Source organism: Caretta caretta, chromosome 14 (assembly GCF_965140235.1).
Source record: "Caretta caretta isolate rCarCar2 chromosome 14, rCarCar1.hap1, whole genome shotgun sequence".
NCBI classification, from domain to species: domain Eukaryota; kingdom Metazoa; phylum Chordata; order Testudines; family Cheloniidae; genus Caretta; species Caretta caretta.
Window position 1 is genome coordinate 33,328,669 of NC_134219.1, and position 19,016 is coordinate 33,347,684.

Consider the following 19,016-nt stretch of genomic DNA (forward strand, 5'->3'; position numbering starts at 1 on the left):
CTGCCCCGCCGGGAGCCGCCAGGCTCGGGGAGAGGGTCCCGCGGCTGCAGCCGCGCTCAGCTGGGCAGGTCAGCAACACTGAAGGGAAATGCACCCAGCTGTCTGTCCCCGGGGAGCGGGCGAAGAGCAGAGGCTCCAGCCGGTCAGGATCCCGCAGCGCTCCCCGCTCTTGTGTCACCGCCTCCCGGGCTTATGGCTCGGGCTGGGCGTGGGTGTCCTCCTTAAATACGCCACGCCGCGAGATCCGGGGACACCGACACGGAATGATCCATATGAGGCGCATCGGGGAGCGGGATGGAGCCCCCCCCCCCCGATGCGGCTCAATGCAGCGTAGCCAGCTGCTGGGGAGAGCGCCTGGCCTGAGGCTGCGGGGAAGTGGGCGAGTCGCCCGGGCCAGCAGCTCAGGGGCCGGGCAGGAGGGTCCCCTGGCCCGCGGGCCATAGTTTGACCACCCCCGCTATAGACTGTCGGGGAAACCGGCCCAAAGTGACGTATGATACCTTATTAGGCGCGTCTTCCAGACATGTGGGTGGGAGGGGCGGGGCTGTGTCCTCCTGCTGCTCCGCCCCTCCCCCTGTTCATAGACTATCAGGGTTGGAAGGGACCTCAGCCGGTCATCTTGTCCAACCCCCAGCTCAAAGCAAGAGCTATCCCCACTTTTTGCCCCAAATCCCAAATGGCCCCCTCCAGGATTGAACTCACAACCTTGGGTTTAGCAGGCCAATGCTCAAACCACTGAGCTATCCCTACCCCCCCAAAGCAGGTCCGCATCCCTGGGTGGGCTCGAACCACCAACCTTTCGGTTAACAGCCGAACGTGCTAACTGATTGCGCCACAGAGACTGGGCAGCCAGGCCCCAGGCAGGGAGCAAGTGGCCATAGCCAGCTGCTGGGCAGAGCCTGGCTGGGGAGGGGCGGCAGCAGCAGCCCGATCCCTGCCCGGGCTCAGCTTCCCAGCGAGCCGCAGCCCCTCCCTGGCAGGCCCTGTGTGCAGCAGCTGGCTGCGGAGGGGCGACAGCCCAGTCCCCCCACACTCGGCTTTCCGGGGCAGTGGAAGTACCTAAAAGTGTGTGTGCTGGGAGGGGGATGGGACCACTGGCGCCCGAACCGGGGCACTGCCCCCTGCACCACCCTTTCCCCTGAGGCCCCGCACCCTCGGTCCTCCCCCCCACCTTACAATGTGGAAGTGGGAAGACAGGCGCTGGGGGTGTGTGTGTGTCTCTCTCTCTCTCCCCAGCTTGCAGACAGGCTCTGACCCGCCCCATCCCGTCCTCTCCCTCCCCGCAAGTTGCCTTTTGGCCCCTCCCCCAATACTAAAACAGACAAGTTCTTATAATAAAAAAAGGGACTAGGCCCCCCCCTTGAACTGCTGGGGGCCCCAAGCAATTGCTTAGGCTGAGTCTCTCTGTTTATACCCAGGGCTCTGAGTGTAGGTAGCCCAGCCCGGCACATGTGCCTCAGTCTCCCCGTACCCTGCACCACCACCTCCAGCTGTTGAAACTGAACTCACCTGGGCCTGGGCCTGGGCCTGGACCTGGACCCCCCTGCCGTGCCCCCCCTCCCCCCCAGAACTGTATACCCTTCTCTGCCCCGGCCCTGCTGGCTCCCCCTGGGGACGACACTACTCTTCCTGGTTCCACACCATGATCGCCAAAGGCTCACAAACCAGCAGATAAAAAACTCTGCATTTAGTATTTTAAGTCTCATGATTTTTAAGTGGGTCTCACGGTTTTGAGGCCTGACTCATTTTGAACTCTTGTGTTTATCAATACAGAAATTATCTAACCCCTCTCTCTCTCTCTCTCTCTCTGTCACACACACGCGCGTCACTTAGTCTTACACACCTGCTGTGGGCGCTGACTCCCTGGGCGCAGGAAGAGGGGGCGCGAGGGTGAGGCCTTGGGGGAAGGGGCAGAGTGGGGACGGGGCCATGGGACAAATCAAACTTCTCAGGAGCCTGTCTGTGCCCAATATAGTTTTAAGGGGCTCCTACCTCCCCTCTCCTGCCATGGCTCTTAAAACCAACTGAGAATCTGAACCATCTGCTGCCCAGGGCCCTGGGGTGAGCAGAGCTAATGCCAACCCCAGTATGGCCTGATACGGCCTGCACCCTATTTGTGAGATGAAGGGTGAGAATTTTCACCGGGAGTGGGCTCAAGACACTGCTGGGTAGCAGGCCCGGTACAGCCAACCAGAAATCCCCCCTATCATCACTGGGGTTGGGTCCAGGCGAGCAAGGAAAAGAGAGACGTCTGGTGCACCCCCCTCCTTGCATTGCAGGCTGACATACGCGGTGGAGTGTGAACTACCGCCCTGCACCGCCTCACATACTTGATTTGCCACGGCTTTCATGGGACGGTGGAGGTTGATGCTTCCCTAAACCCTCGGGATACAACTTTCCGACTCTCTTTTCCCCTCCCACAGTCACTCACACGCTAAACCCACTGAAAGTAGCAAACACTGAAAACCCATCGCAGGCAGCCTAGCTCCGGGCAAGCAGCAGGAATGGGACGGAAGGGCAGAAGCTCACGTGTTCTCCTCGCCCCTGGCAGAATGCCTTGTGCGGGCTGTACCTGGGGGGTGCAGGGGTGGAATGAGCCGGGGACGTGTGCCCGTTGGAGCGATTCATAGCAGGCAAACGAGGCACCTTTGGGGGAGCCTTGTCCAGGCCTGCCATGGGTCAGCTCTCTCAAACCACCACCCCTGGCAGCGCAGGCCTGACCTTCCAGCCCCCTGCAGGCCTCACTCTCTGTGTACAGGTTAGCGATCGACACCCCCAAAGCCTCTGAGCGTCCCTCGGGAGTGCTCAGCCTGTTCCACTGAGCACACGCAGAACTGTGACTCTCTTCCCTCAGGCGCGGTCCACAGCAGCTTGTAAGATTCAATTCAGGCCAACCACTCTATTGAGAACCCAGCACTTAGATATACAGAAAACAGGAATGAGTTTATCATCAAAGAACAGAGATGCAAGCGAGAGTGAATAAATAAATACTGGAAAGTAATGGTTACATAGAAAACCAAATCCTCACACTTTCTAGAGCCGGGGTTCTCACAAATTTTTGGCAGCCTCAGCATGCGGCTCTGACAATACTTAACTAACCTTAGGAAAAACAAACAAATAAATTACATGTGCATATTTACATAGGGATTTTTTGCAGACTCAATAATAAATATAAGGTACAGTTGTGTCCTATCTTTACTGGACCTAAACACAGAACAAACCAGTGCTTTGCACAGTCTTGTCTTTTTTGTTGTTCTTTTGCTTTTTTGGTCAAAGGTGGAGGGCTGTACAACAATTCTGAACTAAATTTAAAAATGCTTTACATAATAGAAAGAATAATGACTAATAATGAAAGAATGTATCTACCAATATGTCCAAAATTTCTTTCACAGACAAAAAAACCCAATCAACCTAGCCCAGTAATAATAATGATAATAGCAACAACAAAATCAACATTCCACACAAAGATGGACTACAAGCCGTCAAGAACACTATCCCCGATAATGTCACGGCTAACCTGGTGGCTGAACTTTGTGACTTTGTCCTTATCCATAACTATTTCACATTTGGGGACAATGTATACCTTCAGATCAGCGGCACTGCTATGGGTACCCGCATGGCACCACAGTATGCCAACATTTTTATGGCTGATTTAGAACAACAACAAGAGATCCACTTCCTGGACACTACAGTGCTAATAAACAATGGCCACATAAACACCACCCTATACCGGAAACCTACTGACCGCTATTCCTACCTGCATGCCTCCAGCTTTCACCCTGACCACACCACACGATCCATCGTCTACAGCCAAGCTCTGCGATACAGCCGCATTTGCTCCAACCCCTCAGACAGAGACAAACACCTACAAGATCTCTGTCAAGCTTTCTTACAACTACAATACCCACCTGCAGAAGTAAAGAAACAGATTGATAGAGCCAGAAGAGTTCCCAGAAGTTACCTACTACAGGACAGGCCTAACAAAGAAAATAACAGAACGCCACTAGCGGTCACCTTCAGCCCCCAACTAAAACCCCTCCAACGCATTATTAAGGATCTACAACCTATCCTAAAGGATGACCCAACACTCTCACAAGTCTTGGGAGACAGGCCAGTCCTTGCCTACAGACAGCCCCGCAACCTGAAGCAAATACTCACCAACAACCACATACCACACAACAGAACCACTAACCCAGGAACTTATCCTTGCAACAAAGCCCGTTGCCAATTGTGCCCACATATCTATTCAGGGGACACCATCACAGGGCCTAATAACATCAGCCACACTATCAGAGGCTCGTTCACCTGCACATCCACCAATGTGATATATGCCATTATGTGCCAGCAATGCCCCTCTGCCATGTACATTGGTCAAACTGGACAGTCTCTACGTAAAAGAATAAATGGACACAAATCAGATGTCAAGAATTATAACATTCATAAACCAGTCGGAGAACACTTCAATCTCTCTGGTCACGCAATCACAGACATGAAGGTCGCTATCTTAAAACAAAAAAACTTCAAATCCAGACTCCAGCGAGAAACTGCTGAATTGGAATTCATTTGCAAATTGGATACTATTAATTTAGGCTTAAATAGAGACTGGGAGTGGCTAAGTCATTATGCAAGGTAGCCTGTTTCCTCTTGTTTTTTCCTACCCCCCCCCCCCAGATGTTCTGGTTTAACTTGGATTTAAACTTGGAGAGTGGTCAGTTTAGATGAGCTATTACCAGCAGGAGAGTGAGTTTGTGTGTGTTTGGGGGTGGGGGGGATGTGAGAAAACCTGGATTTATGCAGGAAATAGCCCGACTTGATTATGTAAAGAGTTGTCACTTTGGATGGGCTAGCACCAGCAGGAGAGTGAATTTGTGTGGGGGGGTGGAGGGTGAGAAAACCTGGATTTGTGCTGGAAATGGCCCACCTGATGATCACTTTAGATAAGCTATTACCAGCAGGACAGTGGGGTGGGAGGAGGTATTGTTTCATATTCTCTGTGTATATATAAAGTCTGCTGCAGTTTCCACGGTATGCATCTGATGAAGTGAGCTGTAGCTCACGAAAGCTCATGCTCAAATAAATTGGTTAGTCTCTAAGGTGCCACAAGTACTCCTTTTCTTTTTGTGAATACAGACTAACATGGCTGTTACTCTGAAACAAAATCTGAGCCATTTGTCTTTTCAGCTTGGTTTTTGCATCATTTAACAGCTTGCGTCTCTGAAGCTCACCATGGTAATTTGGTTCAACTTCCCTTGCACGAGTGCTGTAGGGACGTAGCACGACATACGTTTCAATTTGATGAATTTCTCTCTCACACTGCAACTTGCTCAGAAACGGAATCGGATAGCTTCAGAAACACAGGAAACTGCCTTTCCCCCTGGTGCTGAAGTGTTCCTTTTTCTTTCTCTGTTTTGCTTTTCTTTGCAGAAGGTCCCAGAGGAGCCACCTGCTGTCACATTCAAGGTCATTTTCTGGCACTAGATTATTTGAAATACTTTCTGATACCCAGTCACATTTTTAACTTTCACCTCCCCCTCCATGAACAATCACAACCTACCCAAACATCACACAGTGAGATGGCCCATAGCCACTTACAGAGCTACAGTAACATGAGATGTAAACAGTGATTAGAGGTCTATAAAATCATGAGTGGTGCGGAGAAAGTGACTAAGGAAAAGCTATTTACTTGTTCCCATAACACAAGAACTAGGGGCCACCAAATGAAATTAATGGGCACCAGGTTTAAAACAAATAAAAGGAAGTTCTTCTTTACACAGCGCACAGCCAACCTGTGGTACTCCTTGCCTGAGGAGGTTGTGAAGGCTAGGACTATAACAGGGTTTAAAAGAGAACTGGATAAACTCATGGAAGTTAAGTCCATGAATGGCCATTAGCCAGGATGGGTAAGGAATGGTGTCCCTAGCCTCTGTTTGTCAGAGGGTGAAGATGGATGGCAGGAGAGAGATCACTTGATCATTGCTTGTTAGGTTCACTCCCTCTGGGGCACCTGGTGTTGGCCGCTGTCGGCAGACAGGATACTGGGCTGGATGGACCTTTGCTCTGACCCAGTCTGGCCCTTCTTATGTTCTTAGCCAAAGAATACACTGCGACTTCAAAGAAAACCACACCGATGTAGCTCAGCTCTGCTGGCATGGTACTATTTAAAAGGGAGCGCGCATTAGGATTTATGGCATTTAGAAGGCACCTTTAATACTTAACATCTCAGCGATTGTTGGGGCACTTTGGAGGCTCTTGTGGCTGCAAAACAATCAGCTGGTGGCTGCATTTGAGAAATGCTGTTCTGGAGTCCCTTATCTCATTTCCCCAGCGTGTGGCTGAGACTCCTTCTCATGAGATCACTCCCTCTCAGCTGCAGAGAAAAGCTTGACAATGTGACCCTGAGTTTAAAGGTTCAAGAGCAGAAGGCACATACGAAGAATCCACAGTTTAAACGAGACACACTTAATGCTTGAGGGCCCCGCTGCCTGATTTTGAGATCCTGGCCAGGCTGACGAATGGGGACTTGGCTCGTTCAAGTAGGTGTGAGTTGGGTCAGTGTCACTTCTAGGAGTCTCATTTCGAGCCCCCTTCCAGTGCAGTCTCTTTTCCCATCACATACACCTCAGGTTTGCTACAGATCCACCGTCTTTCCATGTAGCACCGTGAGCTGCTGACCCCTTTCTTGTTGTTAAGATACGCGCAGTCACCTCCTCCTCTTATCTGAAACCTGCAACACAGAAGCCAGGGAGCTGCAGTCAGGCAGAGGCCGGGCATTTCACACCAGTCCCAGCCAGGGGAGCCGTTCTCCACAGTGCAGGCCTGAGTGCGGAGCAGCTACTCTCCCAGCCCCTCAGGAGCAGAGCTCAGGACAGCGGGGGCTTTGCAGAACCGCTGACTGTTCGTGACCCTCTAGGCCAACAGGACGGAGAGAATTTGTTAGACTGATTGTCAAAAGGGACCGGTCCTCTAACAAGAGGGGCAGACCATCACCAGAACCAGACGACCAAGCAGGAAAAGCGGGGGGCAGGAGGGATCTCACTTCCTTGAAACACACGGAGCAGAACCAAGATGACACTGAAAGAGGAAATTGCATTCAGGGGTTTCCTTTTCCATTGATCTATAACTCTTGAGCTTTCCATTGGGGATGGGGGAAAAGAGAGTGTTGAAGAAGTTCCTTTGTGAAAGCATGTGTGCCTTGTTTGTAACCCTCCCGTGACCCTCCCAGAGTTCATCTGGAGTGGAGGGTGGAGCTCTAGGGACAACATGCCTCTCGGGAGGTTTGGGAGGGTTCAGACCTGGTTTTGGGTCCTACAGCAGCTGATCTGCAGGGTCCCACCTCCTAAGGAGGGAACCAGACAGGGAGTCTGTACCCCAGGAGAGGGCCATAGAGGCCCAAACTCGGGACAGGGTCTGGAGGCTATTCAGACCCAGTGAGGCTGGAAGCAGGTGGGATCCAAAGGTTGGGTCCAATACAGCAGAATGGGGACTGTCCATTGGGGAGCCCTGACCCAGCGCCATAACAGCCTGAGTTTTCAAAGTACTGAAGTAACCCAGACCAGGGAAGTGGGGGGTCTCCACCCCCCTCTAATGGCTGGCCTGCATAAGAGCTTTATCAATCGGGGGGGGGGGGGGTTCAGTTAAAGAAGTGGATTCTTTCGCTCCTATGGCAGAGGCTCATGCTTCTAGTGCTGAATTCCGGGGTTCAAACCCTGCTCCGGGCTCAAGGTTTTGTGATCACACTTGGAGCCCACTGAAACCCCTCACGGGGTGTTGGCTGGGCAGCCATCACTACTGTACCCCGTTCCAGTGGGAGTCCCAGGCGTCCAGCTCCTGTGAACCGCAGGCTCCTTTAACATCGGTGCCTTGCTGCGGATTCAGAGGCCTCACCAGCCAAGTCACTCAAACCTGCCGGCTGCAATCCCCAGCGGGACCTGCACCTGCCATGCACTGCTCGGCATGCTGCCCTCTCTAGCAGCCACTGTTAACCTGAGCTCCCTGCTGCCTCCTTTCCCCGGGCGGGTCAGACACCCCAGGGACCTTGCTGAAGAGGGCTGGGGGAGAACAGCGAGTGTCCCAGCTGAAATCCCAGCGCGCTGCGAGGGCACCTCTGGCTGTGGCGGGCTCTGTCTCCGGCCCAGCTCCGTGCTGCGGGGAGGAGCCGAGAGTTCAGGGACACGCCGGCTCCCATCGGTCTCCGATACACGCAGGACGCGAACGGACCAGGGTCGTGTCTGGTTGTTTCACCGGCAATGAGTGGTGGATCTACCAGAGCTCAAACAGCTCAGACACCAGAATCCCCAGCCCAGGGGATTAGTCCAGAGGGGCGAGAGAGACTCACAGGTGGTTGAATTTGGTGCCGTTGGCCCATGTCCAGGTCTGACCCGGCTCCCTCCAGAGGCCGATCCAGTCATAGACACCCTTATGGCGCAGCAGGAACGCCTTAAAGAAAGCCGAGGGACAGGAGGTATCAGACCCAGCTCCCGTGCTTCCCCCACCGCCCCTCCAGGGCTCTGTGCTGCAGAGAATCCCAGTCGCATATTGAAGGGCGCTCAGTTTTCCGGGGGGGGGGGGGGGGGGGGGGGAATTTTCCCCTCCCTCTTGCAAAGCACAAGACCACCCGGGCAGTCTTAACCCTCCCACCGCACACAGCAGCCCCGCCCCAGTGCTCCCAGTCACCTACACCCCAAGTCCCCCTGGACTGGGGGCAGCTGCTGGGTCTGAACTCTCTGCAGAGACGTCTCTTCTCACAGAGCAGCCCCCACTCACCACAACAGGGTAGGAGGAGGGAGCGAGTCAAGTTGAAGTGGGAGGGGTCAATGTGACAGGTTCCCACCCTCACCCCACCCCCCACATCCTCACCTGGCTGCTCCTTTCCCTTCCCCCAAACAGGAGCACTGGCTGGGTTCTCAGTCCCACTCCCGCAGCCAGTAGATGCCTGAGCCAGCCCTGCCCTAGAGAGGGGCTGTCTCCCTATTTGGGAGGGGGAAGCTGAGAATGGCCAATCCTCGTGATCACACACAGACAGTAGGGCCCTGGGCCCAGCCAGGGCTGGCGTTCAGCCGCTGGAAGTTCATTCACTCTGGCCTCCCAGCACGGGAGGGGGCAGAGCCCAGGTCCTACTGTAGCAGCCGCCACTGAGCCAAGGCCAGTGTCTGGCAATTCGAGAGTCTCTCACCATTTCCTGCTCACTGTCGATCTCAGCCAGGGAGGCACCCGGTGCAGAGCAGCGGCTCTGGCTTTCGGTCCAGCTCCCTTCCCTCTCGGAGAAATAGTAGCATTTCCCTCGGTATCCCATCCAGCCGTCTGGGCAAGCAGGGCCAGCAGGGGGGCACAGATCAGCTGATGAAAGCTTAGACGCCAGCACTGAGAATGAGAAAGTCACATGGAGGGTAAGAGTTGCACTTAGAATTGGGCATTTGACTGGTACCTCAAATTTGTCATAAAAAAAACAATGGTCAAATATTTTAAAATACCAATTTATCAGAACAGTAACAAAAAAAGAGCAAGACGTCATTGTCTCCAGTAGGTTTAGCTTAAGGTAGATACTTATGCCTAATTTTAAAAAAATTAATGAACTGAGTTATTTTAATTCAGATTAAAAAGTGAAACACTGAAACCAAGTTCTGAAAAACACAAGTGAGGCTCCAAGACGCATTGAAAAATCATGCTGCCTCCTACCCCCAGGGCTCTTGCTGGAGTATTTGACATTATTTGACTGAGGTCAAACAGGCAGTCAATTGACCGGCCTGCCAAGCCTACTGGGACCCCCAGCTGGGGCTGGTCCACGGCAATCAGACGCAGGGTGAGGGAGACGTTTGTCACAGTAAATTTGCCTGGCAAGAAGGATTCCAGGGACACTCCCAGCCTGGGAGGGACTGACACAGCTCAGAGCATTTCACCCCAGGCACAAGATCAACAGCTGGACGTTCAACCTCACAACAAACAGCAGGTGAACAACTGAGAAGAAGGTGGGAACTTTCACTCAGGGACATGAAAGCCACAAGGGGGCGCCAGACACCACAGCCACGGGAAGTGACCTGTTGCACTGTGGGCCAGGAATGATGGAACTTAATTCACCTCTGTATCCGAGCAATCTGCACCCGTATAATCACAGTGACGCAGTGACATCAGGGCAAACACCTCCTGGAGATGCGCTGGAGCAGTGCGGCTCGCTCTGGTAACTTCCTGCAGCGAACTGCACCAAGGCAAGCTCCTTTGTGCACCAGTGCGGTGCGTCTCCTTTAGCGGTTTGCCCCAATTCAACGGCACGGATGTCATGACATCGGCACAGAGGATTCCTAATGCAGACAGACCTGGATTCAATCCCCTCTGCCAGCTGCTAAACCCTCCTGGGGCCCAGTGATCAGATCCCAGGGCAATAGAGAAATCCCACCCCTGACAGTCTCCAGCACCCCCTGCCCCAGACGACGGGGGGATACAGCAGGGTTCATGTTCACGGCAAACAGAAGCCCTCTGCACGAGCACACGCCGTCTGTGCAGCCGGGGGGAGCGAATGGTGCTACGGGAGCCTTCATGGCCACGGTCAGCGATTGGGGGGTTTCCACACTGCGCTGGTGGAGGGGTCTAGACTGAGCTCTACGGCTCCTTTCAATAACACGGCAGCACCTGCCGCCCGGCCACAGGCGTGACCTGAAGATCCAGGAAGGCCAGGCTGGTAACCTCAGAGCAACACAGGGAAGGCAAAGGGCTCAGCATTGCACTGCACCCTGTCCCACTGGACACCCTGGTCAGGGACTGCTTCACGGTGCGTGGCAAAGGTGACTTGGACCCAAAGTGCTCAGAGATGGGCTGGGGGGGCTAATGTCAGTCAGATTGTCCCGACACAGAGAGTGCCCAGGTGCAGGGGTCTGGGAGGGAGCAGGAGGAGGGTCGGGGAGGAACATTCCCCAGGAATCCTCTGTCCCAGGGGCAGAAGCCAGACAGGCCGGGAGGAGAGAGGGACCGTGGTAGGTCACGGGGAATGGGATGCACGGAGATCGTAGATGGAGGGGAAGGGAGCAGGGCGGAAGCTGGGAACTCACCTGCCAGAGCAATGATGGCAGCGATCAAAGCAGACGATACAACTATCAGTGCAACCACAACTCCACAGGTTGGACTTTTCTGGCAGTTCCAAGGAGGGTCTGAAACAGAAAGACCCGTCAGGCAGGGCTGGGAGGACACGTCTCAATGACAGCACCGGGGCTGGAGCTGCCCTGGAACATGCACCGTTCTGTCGATTGCTCCTTCCCTCAGACGCTCTGGGAGAGGAGCCCGGAGGGTCAGGCAGACCCCCCCCCCCAAGGGCAGACGGAGGGTCCATGGCTCCCCAGAGCTGCCCTGGGGCTGTTACCAAGATCCGGCTCTGGCTGGGTAGCAGGGCCTCAGAGCAGCAGCCGGGCCATGGTTAGAGCCGCAGTTGTGGGGAACTACAGACCCTGCACCTGCTCTGGGCAGGGAGTCTGTGGGGAGGGATACGGACCAGGGGCTGCTCTTGGCCCCCCACCCCAGGCAAGTGGAGGGTCATCCACGGCTCCCTGCAACTGCCTGGACTCCAGCTGCCAGCCAGAGGCGGGGTGGGGGGGGACCTCAGGGGGAAGAGAAGGGGGAGGGGCAGGGCCAGTGACAAAAAGTGGGAGGGCCATGCCCCCTTCCAGCACCCCAGGCAGTCTCAGTGTCTCTCTCCAGCCTGCTCCCAGGCAGAGATGCCCCATTACCTGGGTTCTCTCCAGTCTCCCGGTGTCCATTGCCATTAACACACAACTCCTGCAGCGGGTCTTCGCTCTCAGCAGCCTTAGCTGCTGGCCCCATCGTCTCTCTCAGTGACACTCAGGCCACAGACGCTGCAGCAGGTGCTGGGCTGGGGTCGGCTCCTCTCGGTCTGAGTGAGTCCGATTTGGCAGCAGCAAAGCCGAGGCACAGGTCCTGGCCCTGGCTCCCCGTCCCTGCTCCAAGCTCTCCAGCCAATCTGAAACCGAGATGGACCAAGCAGGACAGGTCAGGGGTGGGGGAGGCGATTTGTGGTTCTCGTTCCCTGCCCAGCAGCCCAACCCCCTGCCAGAGGTGGTGCCATGATGATTAAAACCCCTTCACTCCCATCGGCCCCTCCGCCCCCCAGGGCCTCAGAGACCTGATCTGCTACAGGCCCCGCTCACCCGTGACAGGCACTCAACTTGGGGGTGGGGGAGAAGACCCTCCTCACACACACAATCCTCCTGGAAGTAAGTGTGAGTCGGATATCAGAAGGGGTGGGGATGGGGCTCAAAACAGCCCTGTCCCTGGCCCAGCCCCCTCCTTGAAGGACAGGACTTGAACCAGTGTCCTGCGCTCCTCTGCCCAGCCCCTCCTTTCCCTTCCTGGGGGGGGCTCTCCCGACCCCCCCGCCCTTCGACCCGGGGCCCGCCCCCCAAATCGTCCCCCTTTGGCACAGAATCCCCGCCCTTCGGCCAAGGACCAGCCGCCGCCCTGCCCTCCCCATGCGGTCCCCAGGCACCCCCCGAGCCCCGCCCCCCATTCGGAGCCCCGCCTCGATTTGGTCCCTAGCCCCCACCTGAGCTCGGCCCCCATTCGGAGCCCCGCCCCCCATGCGGTCCCCAGCCCTGAGCCCAAGCCCCGCCACCCATTCGGGCCCCAGCCCCTCCCCCTCCAGTCCCTGGCCCCTCCCCCTCCGGTCCCCAGCCCTGAGCCCCGCTCCCCATTCGGGCTCTGGCCCCGAGCCCTTCCCATTCGGTCCCTTCCCCCTCTGGGCCTCCGGCCCCGCCCCATTTGGTCCCCAGCCCCTCCCCCTCCGGGTCCCCGGCCCGCCCCCTCCCCATTCGGGCCCGCGGGCCCCCCTCGCCCCAGCCCGGCTGTGGCTGGAACCAGCCCGCAAACCCCGCCGCGCAGCGAGCGAGCCACCGCCGAGCAGCCAGCAGCACCCACCGGCCCGGGGACCGGGAGCGTCTCACTCCGCGGGAAGAGCGCCCGGCGCCGAAGCAGGGGGAAGGAGCTGAGGTCCCACCAGCCAGGCTCGACCCCGTTACCTGCTAAGTTTGCAGCCAATCAGAGCCGACCTAAGAGAACAGCTGAGACTTCGGTTCCCAAGTTTCATCACAACAAGGGCCAGTCCCTGCCCTCAGTCCCGCCTCCATTTAACCCGGCTCCCCCTTCTCTATTGCATCCGACACAAACTGCTTGTCTTCGCTTTCAAGGCCCTTCCCGTACTCTCCTCTCCCAACCGGACATCTCTCATTCACCGTCCCAAGGTGTTGACTCCCACCTCCAAAACTGTATCTATGCAAACTGAGGCACCTATCCTCCTTTCAGGTATTTTGTTCATCCCTTGACTGGTGACACATGTGAACCTCCCCCCCGCACCCTTCGGCCCGGGGCCCGCCCCCCGAATCACCCCCCTTTTGCCCAGAATCCCCGCCCTTCGGCCACGAACCGGGCCCCGCCGCCGCGCTGCCCTCCCCCCCCGCCTGAGCCCCGCCCCGCATTCGGGCCCCAGCCCCGAGCCCCAGCCCTCCGGTCCCAAGCCCTCCCCCTGCCCATTCGGTCCCCAGCCCCTCCCCAGCCCCTCCCCCTCCGGGCTCCCGCCGAGCCCCCCCCCACACACACACATTCGGGCCCGCGGTCCCCCCTCGCCCCAGCCCGGCTGTGGCTGGAACCAGCCCGGAAATCCCGCTGCGCAGCGAGCGAGCCACCGCCGAGCAGCCAGCAGCACCCACCCACCCGCGGCCAGGGCAGGGACCCCTGGGACCCGGAGCGTCTCACCCGCAGGAACTGCGCCCGGCGCCGCAGCCGGGGGAAGGAGCTGAGGTCCCAGCAGCCAGGCAGGCTCGCAGCCGGATCGCGCCGGGTGAGTTCGCAGCCACAGAGCGGCCGAAGAGCAACCGGCTTCCCTGTGACCACTGCACCAGCTTCGTTTCCACGTGGGTCTGAACAGCAGAAACGTCAGTGCCCGGGTGTCACAACAGCGGCCGATCCCCGCCCTCAGCCCCGGCTCCATTTAACCACTGGACTCCCAGCCACTCCGCTCCAGACAAACCTTCCCCCTCTCTCCCGGGCTGGCCTGGTGCCCGAGCGGCGTCCCGCCCGGCACCGGGCAAAGCTCCGATCGGGGCTCAGTCCTCGCCCTCCCTGGCCTGCCCGCCCTGCCCGCCCTCCTCCTGAAACCTTGTCCTCCCTCTGCCCTCCCCTGCTCGCCCGACCCTCTGATCGCTGCTTCCCCCTCCTTCCAGCTCTCCGGGGCCCTTCCACAGGCTCTGTCCTTGGTCCCCTGGGGCTGACCAAATAGTATATAAACACATAGGGCGGGGAGGGTCCTTAATGGTTTGTTTCGGTGTAACAATGTGTTACAAGGAGGGGGGAGGTCTTGAAAAAAAAAAAACACCAGTAAATGTGACATGGTTTATGGCCAGCCTCCCTCTTCTGTTCTCTTCTCCCTCTGCCCCTCCTCTCTGGGTTGTCTCCTCTGTAAACACAAATTCAACTCCCCTCTCGATGCTGACAACTCACCCATTTGCCTCTCTGCACCAGCCCCATCTCCTGCTGGCCAAATGAACACCTCAGCCTGTCTCTGGGACATCTCCTTGTGCCTACCTAGCTGTCAGCTCAAGCCCAACATGGCTAAAGCAGAGCTCTCTATCTCTCCCCTCCTGGCCAAGCCCTCTCTATTGCCTCCTTTCTCCATCGCTGTGGACAACGCCAGCATCCTGCCTGTCACTCAGGCCCATAACCTGTCATCTTCCACTACACCTCTCTCTAGGTCAGGGGTGGGCAAACTTTTTGGCCCAAGGGCCACATCGGGGTTGCAAAACAGCATGGGGGGCTGGGTAGGGAAGGCTGTGACTCCCCAAGTAGCCTGGCCCCCACCCCCTATCCGCCCCCTCCCACTTCCCGCCCCCTGACTGACCCCCATCCCTAACCGCCCCCTCTGGGACCCCATCCCCTAACCAACCCCTGTCCCCTGAGTGCCCCGACCCCTCTCCACACCCCTGCTCCCTGACAGCCCCCCCCGGGAATCCCACACCTATCCAACCCCCCCGTTCCCCATCCCCTGACCGCCCACCCCAGAAACTGCACCCCATCCAACTGCCCCCTGTCCCCTGACTGCCCCTTATCCAACCCACCCCCCACCCCCTTACCATGCTGCTCAGAGCAGCAGGAGCTCGCAGCCCCACCGCCCGGTAGCAGCAGCGGGCCAGAGTGCCGACGGCTCAGTGAGGTGAGGCTGCAAGGGCGGGGGGACAGCAGGGGAGGGACCGGGGGCTAGCCTCCCCTGCCGGGAGCTCAGGGGCCGGGCAGAACAGTCCCGCAGGCCGGATGTGGCCCGCGGGCCGTTCTTTGCCCACCTCTGCTCTAGGTCCTCACATCCAGGGCTGTGCTTAAGTCTTGTAGAGTTTTCCTGCATAACATCTCTAAGATACAGCCTTTCCTCTCCATCCACACAGCTAAAATTCCCATCGAGGCTCTGATCACATCACATCTCAGTTACCGCCACATGCTTCTCTTCTCCCTCTTGCCCAGCTCAGCTCCATTCAGAATATTGCTGCAAGCTGCAAAAATCATTCCCCTAGTCCACTGCTTTCACCATGTCACCCCTCTTTGCATCCCTCCACTGGCTCCCCCTTCTCTATTGCATCAAACAGAAGCTGCTTGTGTTCGCTTTCAAGGCCCTTCCCGTACTGTCCTCTCCCAGCCTGACATCTCTCATTCACTCTACCAAGGGGTTGACTCCCACCTCCAATTGGTCCATGCTGCCAGCAACACCCACTTGTTAAATTTTCAGACGACCCCATTTGTGCTTTCTGCCACATGCCCTTCATGCTCGGGAGGAGAGCCCCTTAAACATTTGCAAACCTACCTCATTATCCATCTCCAATTCCCAAATCAAAGGTCTTCTTTGCCCTGAGGTCTACCAAAAATTCAACAGCCTGTCTCCTGGGGTGCTGAGACCACTGCCTATCATACCGACTAATACAGTCTCATTATTTCCTTCCACTCCCCTGTCTGTCTGTCTGTCTCCATCTGTCTCTTGTCTTATACTTAGATTGTCAACTCTTTGGGGCAGGGACTGTCTTTTGTACTATTTTGTACAGCACCTAGCACAATCGGGTCCTGATCCATGACTGGGGCTTCTATGTGCTACAGTAATACAAATAACACAGGCTAGAGAATGCCACTATTATGGCTTCAGTGCCCTCCCCCCCCCACCACCACCTAAAAGCAGCAAAACAAAAACAAAAAAATCAACCTCCCAGCTGAAAAAGTATGTGTTTACATTCAGCTGGCTAACTCAATGTAAACTACTAGTAGACGTGAGGGAGAGGTGTCTTTTACCTTGATGTAGCTAGTCCAGGAATGCTATACACTCAGCCTGGAATTTACCTGGACAAGTGACACAGAGGTTAAAGCCACCGGTGCCTTGTCTCCACTAGGATTGTACATCAAGTTAGCTATCTTCGTGTAAACACACTTTTGCAGTGAAGACCATGCCTGGGAGACTCCGACCTCAAGCCCCTAACTTCTGGTTGAGCTAGACATTATTTGCAACCTTTAAGAGCTCACTGATTGAAAGAGGTTAAACACACACAACATTTCTCCATTTTATCCTTGTGCAACTGACAGCACTCTGCAGTGTCGTCAGTTTCACTGCTTCCCCCAGAGAAGCATTCACCAAATCTTTGGAAGCTGTGCACTGCTTCAGGACAATACAATCAGTCATGTCTCTGTCGCCCCACACCCTCCACATGTGTATTCCTAAAGACCTAATCCTCTTTATTTATACCTCTTCTGTACCCCTCTAACGAGTGCTTCATACACATCCCCAGGGGAAGGGGAGGGCAAATGAGTGCACCCCACATCAGAGAGACACTGACCTGGGAGCGATTTCTAGACACGGTTGGAAATCTTTTCCAAAGGAAGGATTGTCTGTAGAAAAGGGACTATTTTTGGAATGCAAGGGTTTTTCGTGAAAGATTGTCAAGACTATAGGAATTTCCTGGTTTCACAATATTGTTCTGACACTTTTAAAATCAATCTTTTGTTCACTACATACTCTCTTCCATGCCTCCACCCCCTTTAACCCAAAACCTGAGTTTGTTCTAAGTGAAAAAATGCAACTAAAAATGTTTGCAAAAACGTTGATATACATTTAAACATTTGATGAGTCCCACCCCAGAGATGGCTGCATTTCGGCACTGGATGAGCGATCGCTGCGCATTGTTACTATATGGCTGTCAACCAGCTGTTGCACCCAACCCCAGAGGCAGTTATATTTCAGTACTTGGCAAGCAATCCCTGGGCAACGTTGCTGCATGGCTATTGCCAGCTGTCCCAACCCAGAGGTGGCTGCATTTCATGCACTGGGGCTGTGATATACCATAGGGATTAGGCAAGCTGAGGACTCAGAAGTAGACCTAAAAAACCTGTATCTATGGAAACTGAGGCAGTAACACACCTATCCTCCTTTCAGGTATTTTGTTCATCCCTTGACTGGTGACACATGTGAAACTGGATCATACCAGCTTCAGGGTAGAGACCATGCAGTTCTAACTAAGTGTCTCTACAGCACCTAGCACAGCTCTTCAGGGCAGAGACAGTCTCTTACTACACACAGATACAGCACCGAGCACAATGGGACTCTGTTCTGCTGGGAACCATAAATCACTGAACATTAAATCCCACCAAATGAGGGTAAATCCATCCTCATCATCGTATCCACTCATTATACTCCACACCTGAACATAGCCATTATATGAATAATATACCCCCATATCTCAATGTCTGTACTTTGACCCGTTAAGCTTTTACCCCCAATCGGGGACATTGCAGATTATGTATTCCTTACGCCATCTGCTCCTAAACCGAATTTCGCACCCCTTGATAATCTGTACCTTATTCCCTGATCACCAGAAACTTCTATGCTTAAACTCTGTACCGTTTTCTTTTTACTTCAACATCATCTTAATAAAATTATTAAATCTGCAAATAATAGTACATCATTCATGTGTCTTGGGAGGCCCTTTAGCCCACCTTTGGGGGCTGTAAAAACAACAATAGGGCTGCTGCAATATCAGGGTCTCCCAAAGAACCTCTGATCTCCACCCAAGCCCGTGTCCCCCTTTGCAGAGCAGGGGGTTGGGAGTCAGTTTCACAAGCCACTGCTACGTAGGAAGATCACAGCTTACCTCGTGCAGGGACTCCATGGCTGCAGCACTCCTTGCAGGTCAAGTCCCTGCTCCATGTCCCCCTCTCTGTGCATTAGCAGAGGGGGGAGCCCAAACTCCCCTCTTCACACACATCATGTCTTCCCCCATTGCTAGTGCAAGGAAAAACCCGCGAAAAAAGCTAGCCGCAAGGGGACTGCAATATACACAGGGGCGTGGCCATATACTATATTAGCATACTGATCCTGGATTGGACAAGGCACCAAGAGCCGTAACTATATCCGCTGTTGAAATGAATGAAACTTTACCGGCGTGGCGGGACATTTGTAATGACACTGATCAGATTAGCACAAAGCGCGCCAAATCCTTTAAAGGGGACCGAGCTCTTTAATTTACCCCTCCGACGTGTGCAGCAGGGAACAGACAGCATGGGCCATTGCAGTGTCTAACAACCTGCCACGGCAGTAAAGGACCCAGGGGGTCAAGCACGTGATTTAGAGCCATGATAGGAGCCTCCTGGCTCATGGCCACTTCTTGCTTGCTGGTTGCCAGAAGCCAAAGAGGACCAGAGCATGCAGATTATACACAGCAGTCAGGCAATGACCAAAACCTGCTGGATTATGCAGGGCCCATGGCTGGCTGGCTGCAGGGCTGGGACAAAGACCCAGGATGGGCTTACAGCCGCGTTGCAGCCACTTGACCTAGGGGGCAGTGTGCGGGGAACGGGGGAGCGAGAGAGGCTGCTGGGGCTTGCAGGCTGAGGCCCTGATTCCAGGCAGATGTGGGGCACTGGTTTAGGTTACATGGTGCATGGAGGGGGGCTAGGCTGAAGGGTGCAATCTGACCCTCCAGCCCCCCATCAGTGTTTCA

General features: G+C 55.4%; 1 protein-coding gene and 1 non-coding gene across 3 annotated transcripts; both read right to left on the reverse strand.

Moving 5' to 3' along the window:
- Positions 1-768: 768 nt before the first annotated feature.
- TRNAN-GUU (transfer RNA asparagine (anticodon GUU)) lies at positions 769-842 on the reverse strand. The gene has a single exon. It is a non-coding gene; the product is annotated as a tRNA-Asn (tRNA).
- Positions 843-6,181: 5,339 nt separating this feature from the next.
- LOC125628873 (C-type lectin domain family 2 member D-like) lies at positions 6,182-18,311 on the reverse strand. 2 transcript variants are annotated; one of them, XM_075119426.1, is made up of 7 exons: positions 18,168-18,311; positions 13,750-13,913; positions 11,712-11,962; positions 11,040-11,138; positions 9,173-9,360; positions 8,336-8,436; positions 6,182-6,724 (listed from the first exon to the last, which is right to left on the reverse strand). In XM_075119426.1, the coding sequence occupies exons 3-7, from the start codon at positions 11,803-11,805 to the stop codon at positions 6,571-6,573; spliced, it is 636 nt and encodes a 211-aa protein (XP_074975527.1). In that variant the 5' UTR covers positions 11,806-11,962; positions 13,750-13,913; positions 18,168-18,311; the 3' UTR covers positions 6,182-6,570. The 2 variants fall into 2 exon arrangements, with proteins under 2 accessions (XP_074975527.1, XP_074975528.1); XM_075119427.1 differs by lacking the exon at positions 13,750-13,913.
- Positions 18,312-19,016: the final 705 nt, after the last annotated feature.

Excerpts from the sequence above, each read along its gene's own strand:
- LOC125628873 (XM_075119427.1), bottom strand. The coding sequence starts at position 11,805 with ATGGGGCCAGCAGCTAAGGCTGCTGAGAGCGAAGACCCGCTGCAGGAG. Across the intron at positions 11,139-11,711 it reads GGAGACTGGAGAGAACCCAG|ACCCTCCTTGGAACTGCCAG; the intron begins GTAATGGGGCAT and ends TTTCTGTTTCAG. Across the intron at positions 9,361-11,039 it reads TGCCATCATTGCTCTGGCAG|TGCTGGCGTCTAAGCTTTCA; the intron begins GTGAGTTCCCAG and ends TCTCATTCTCAG.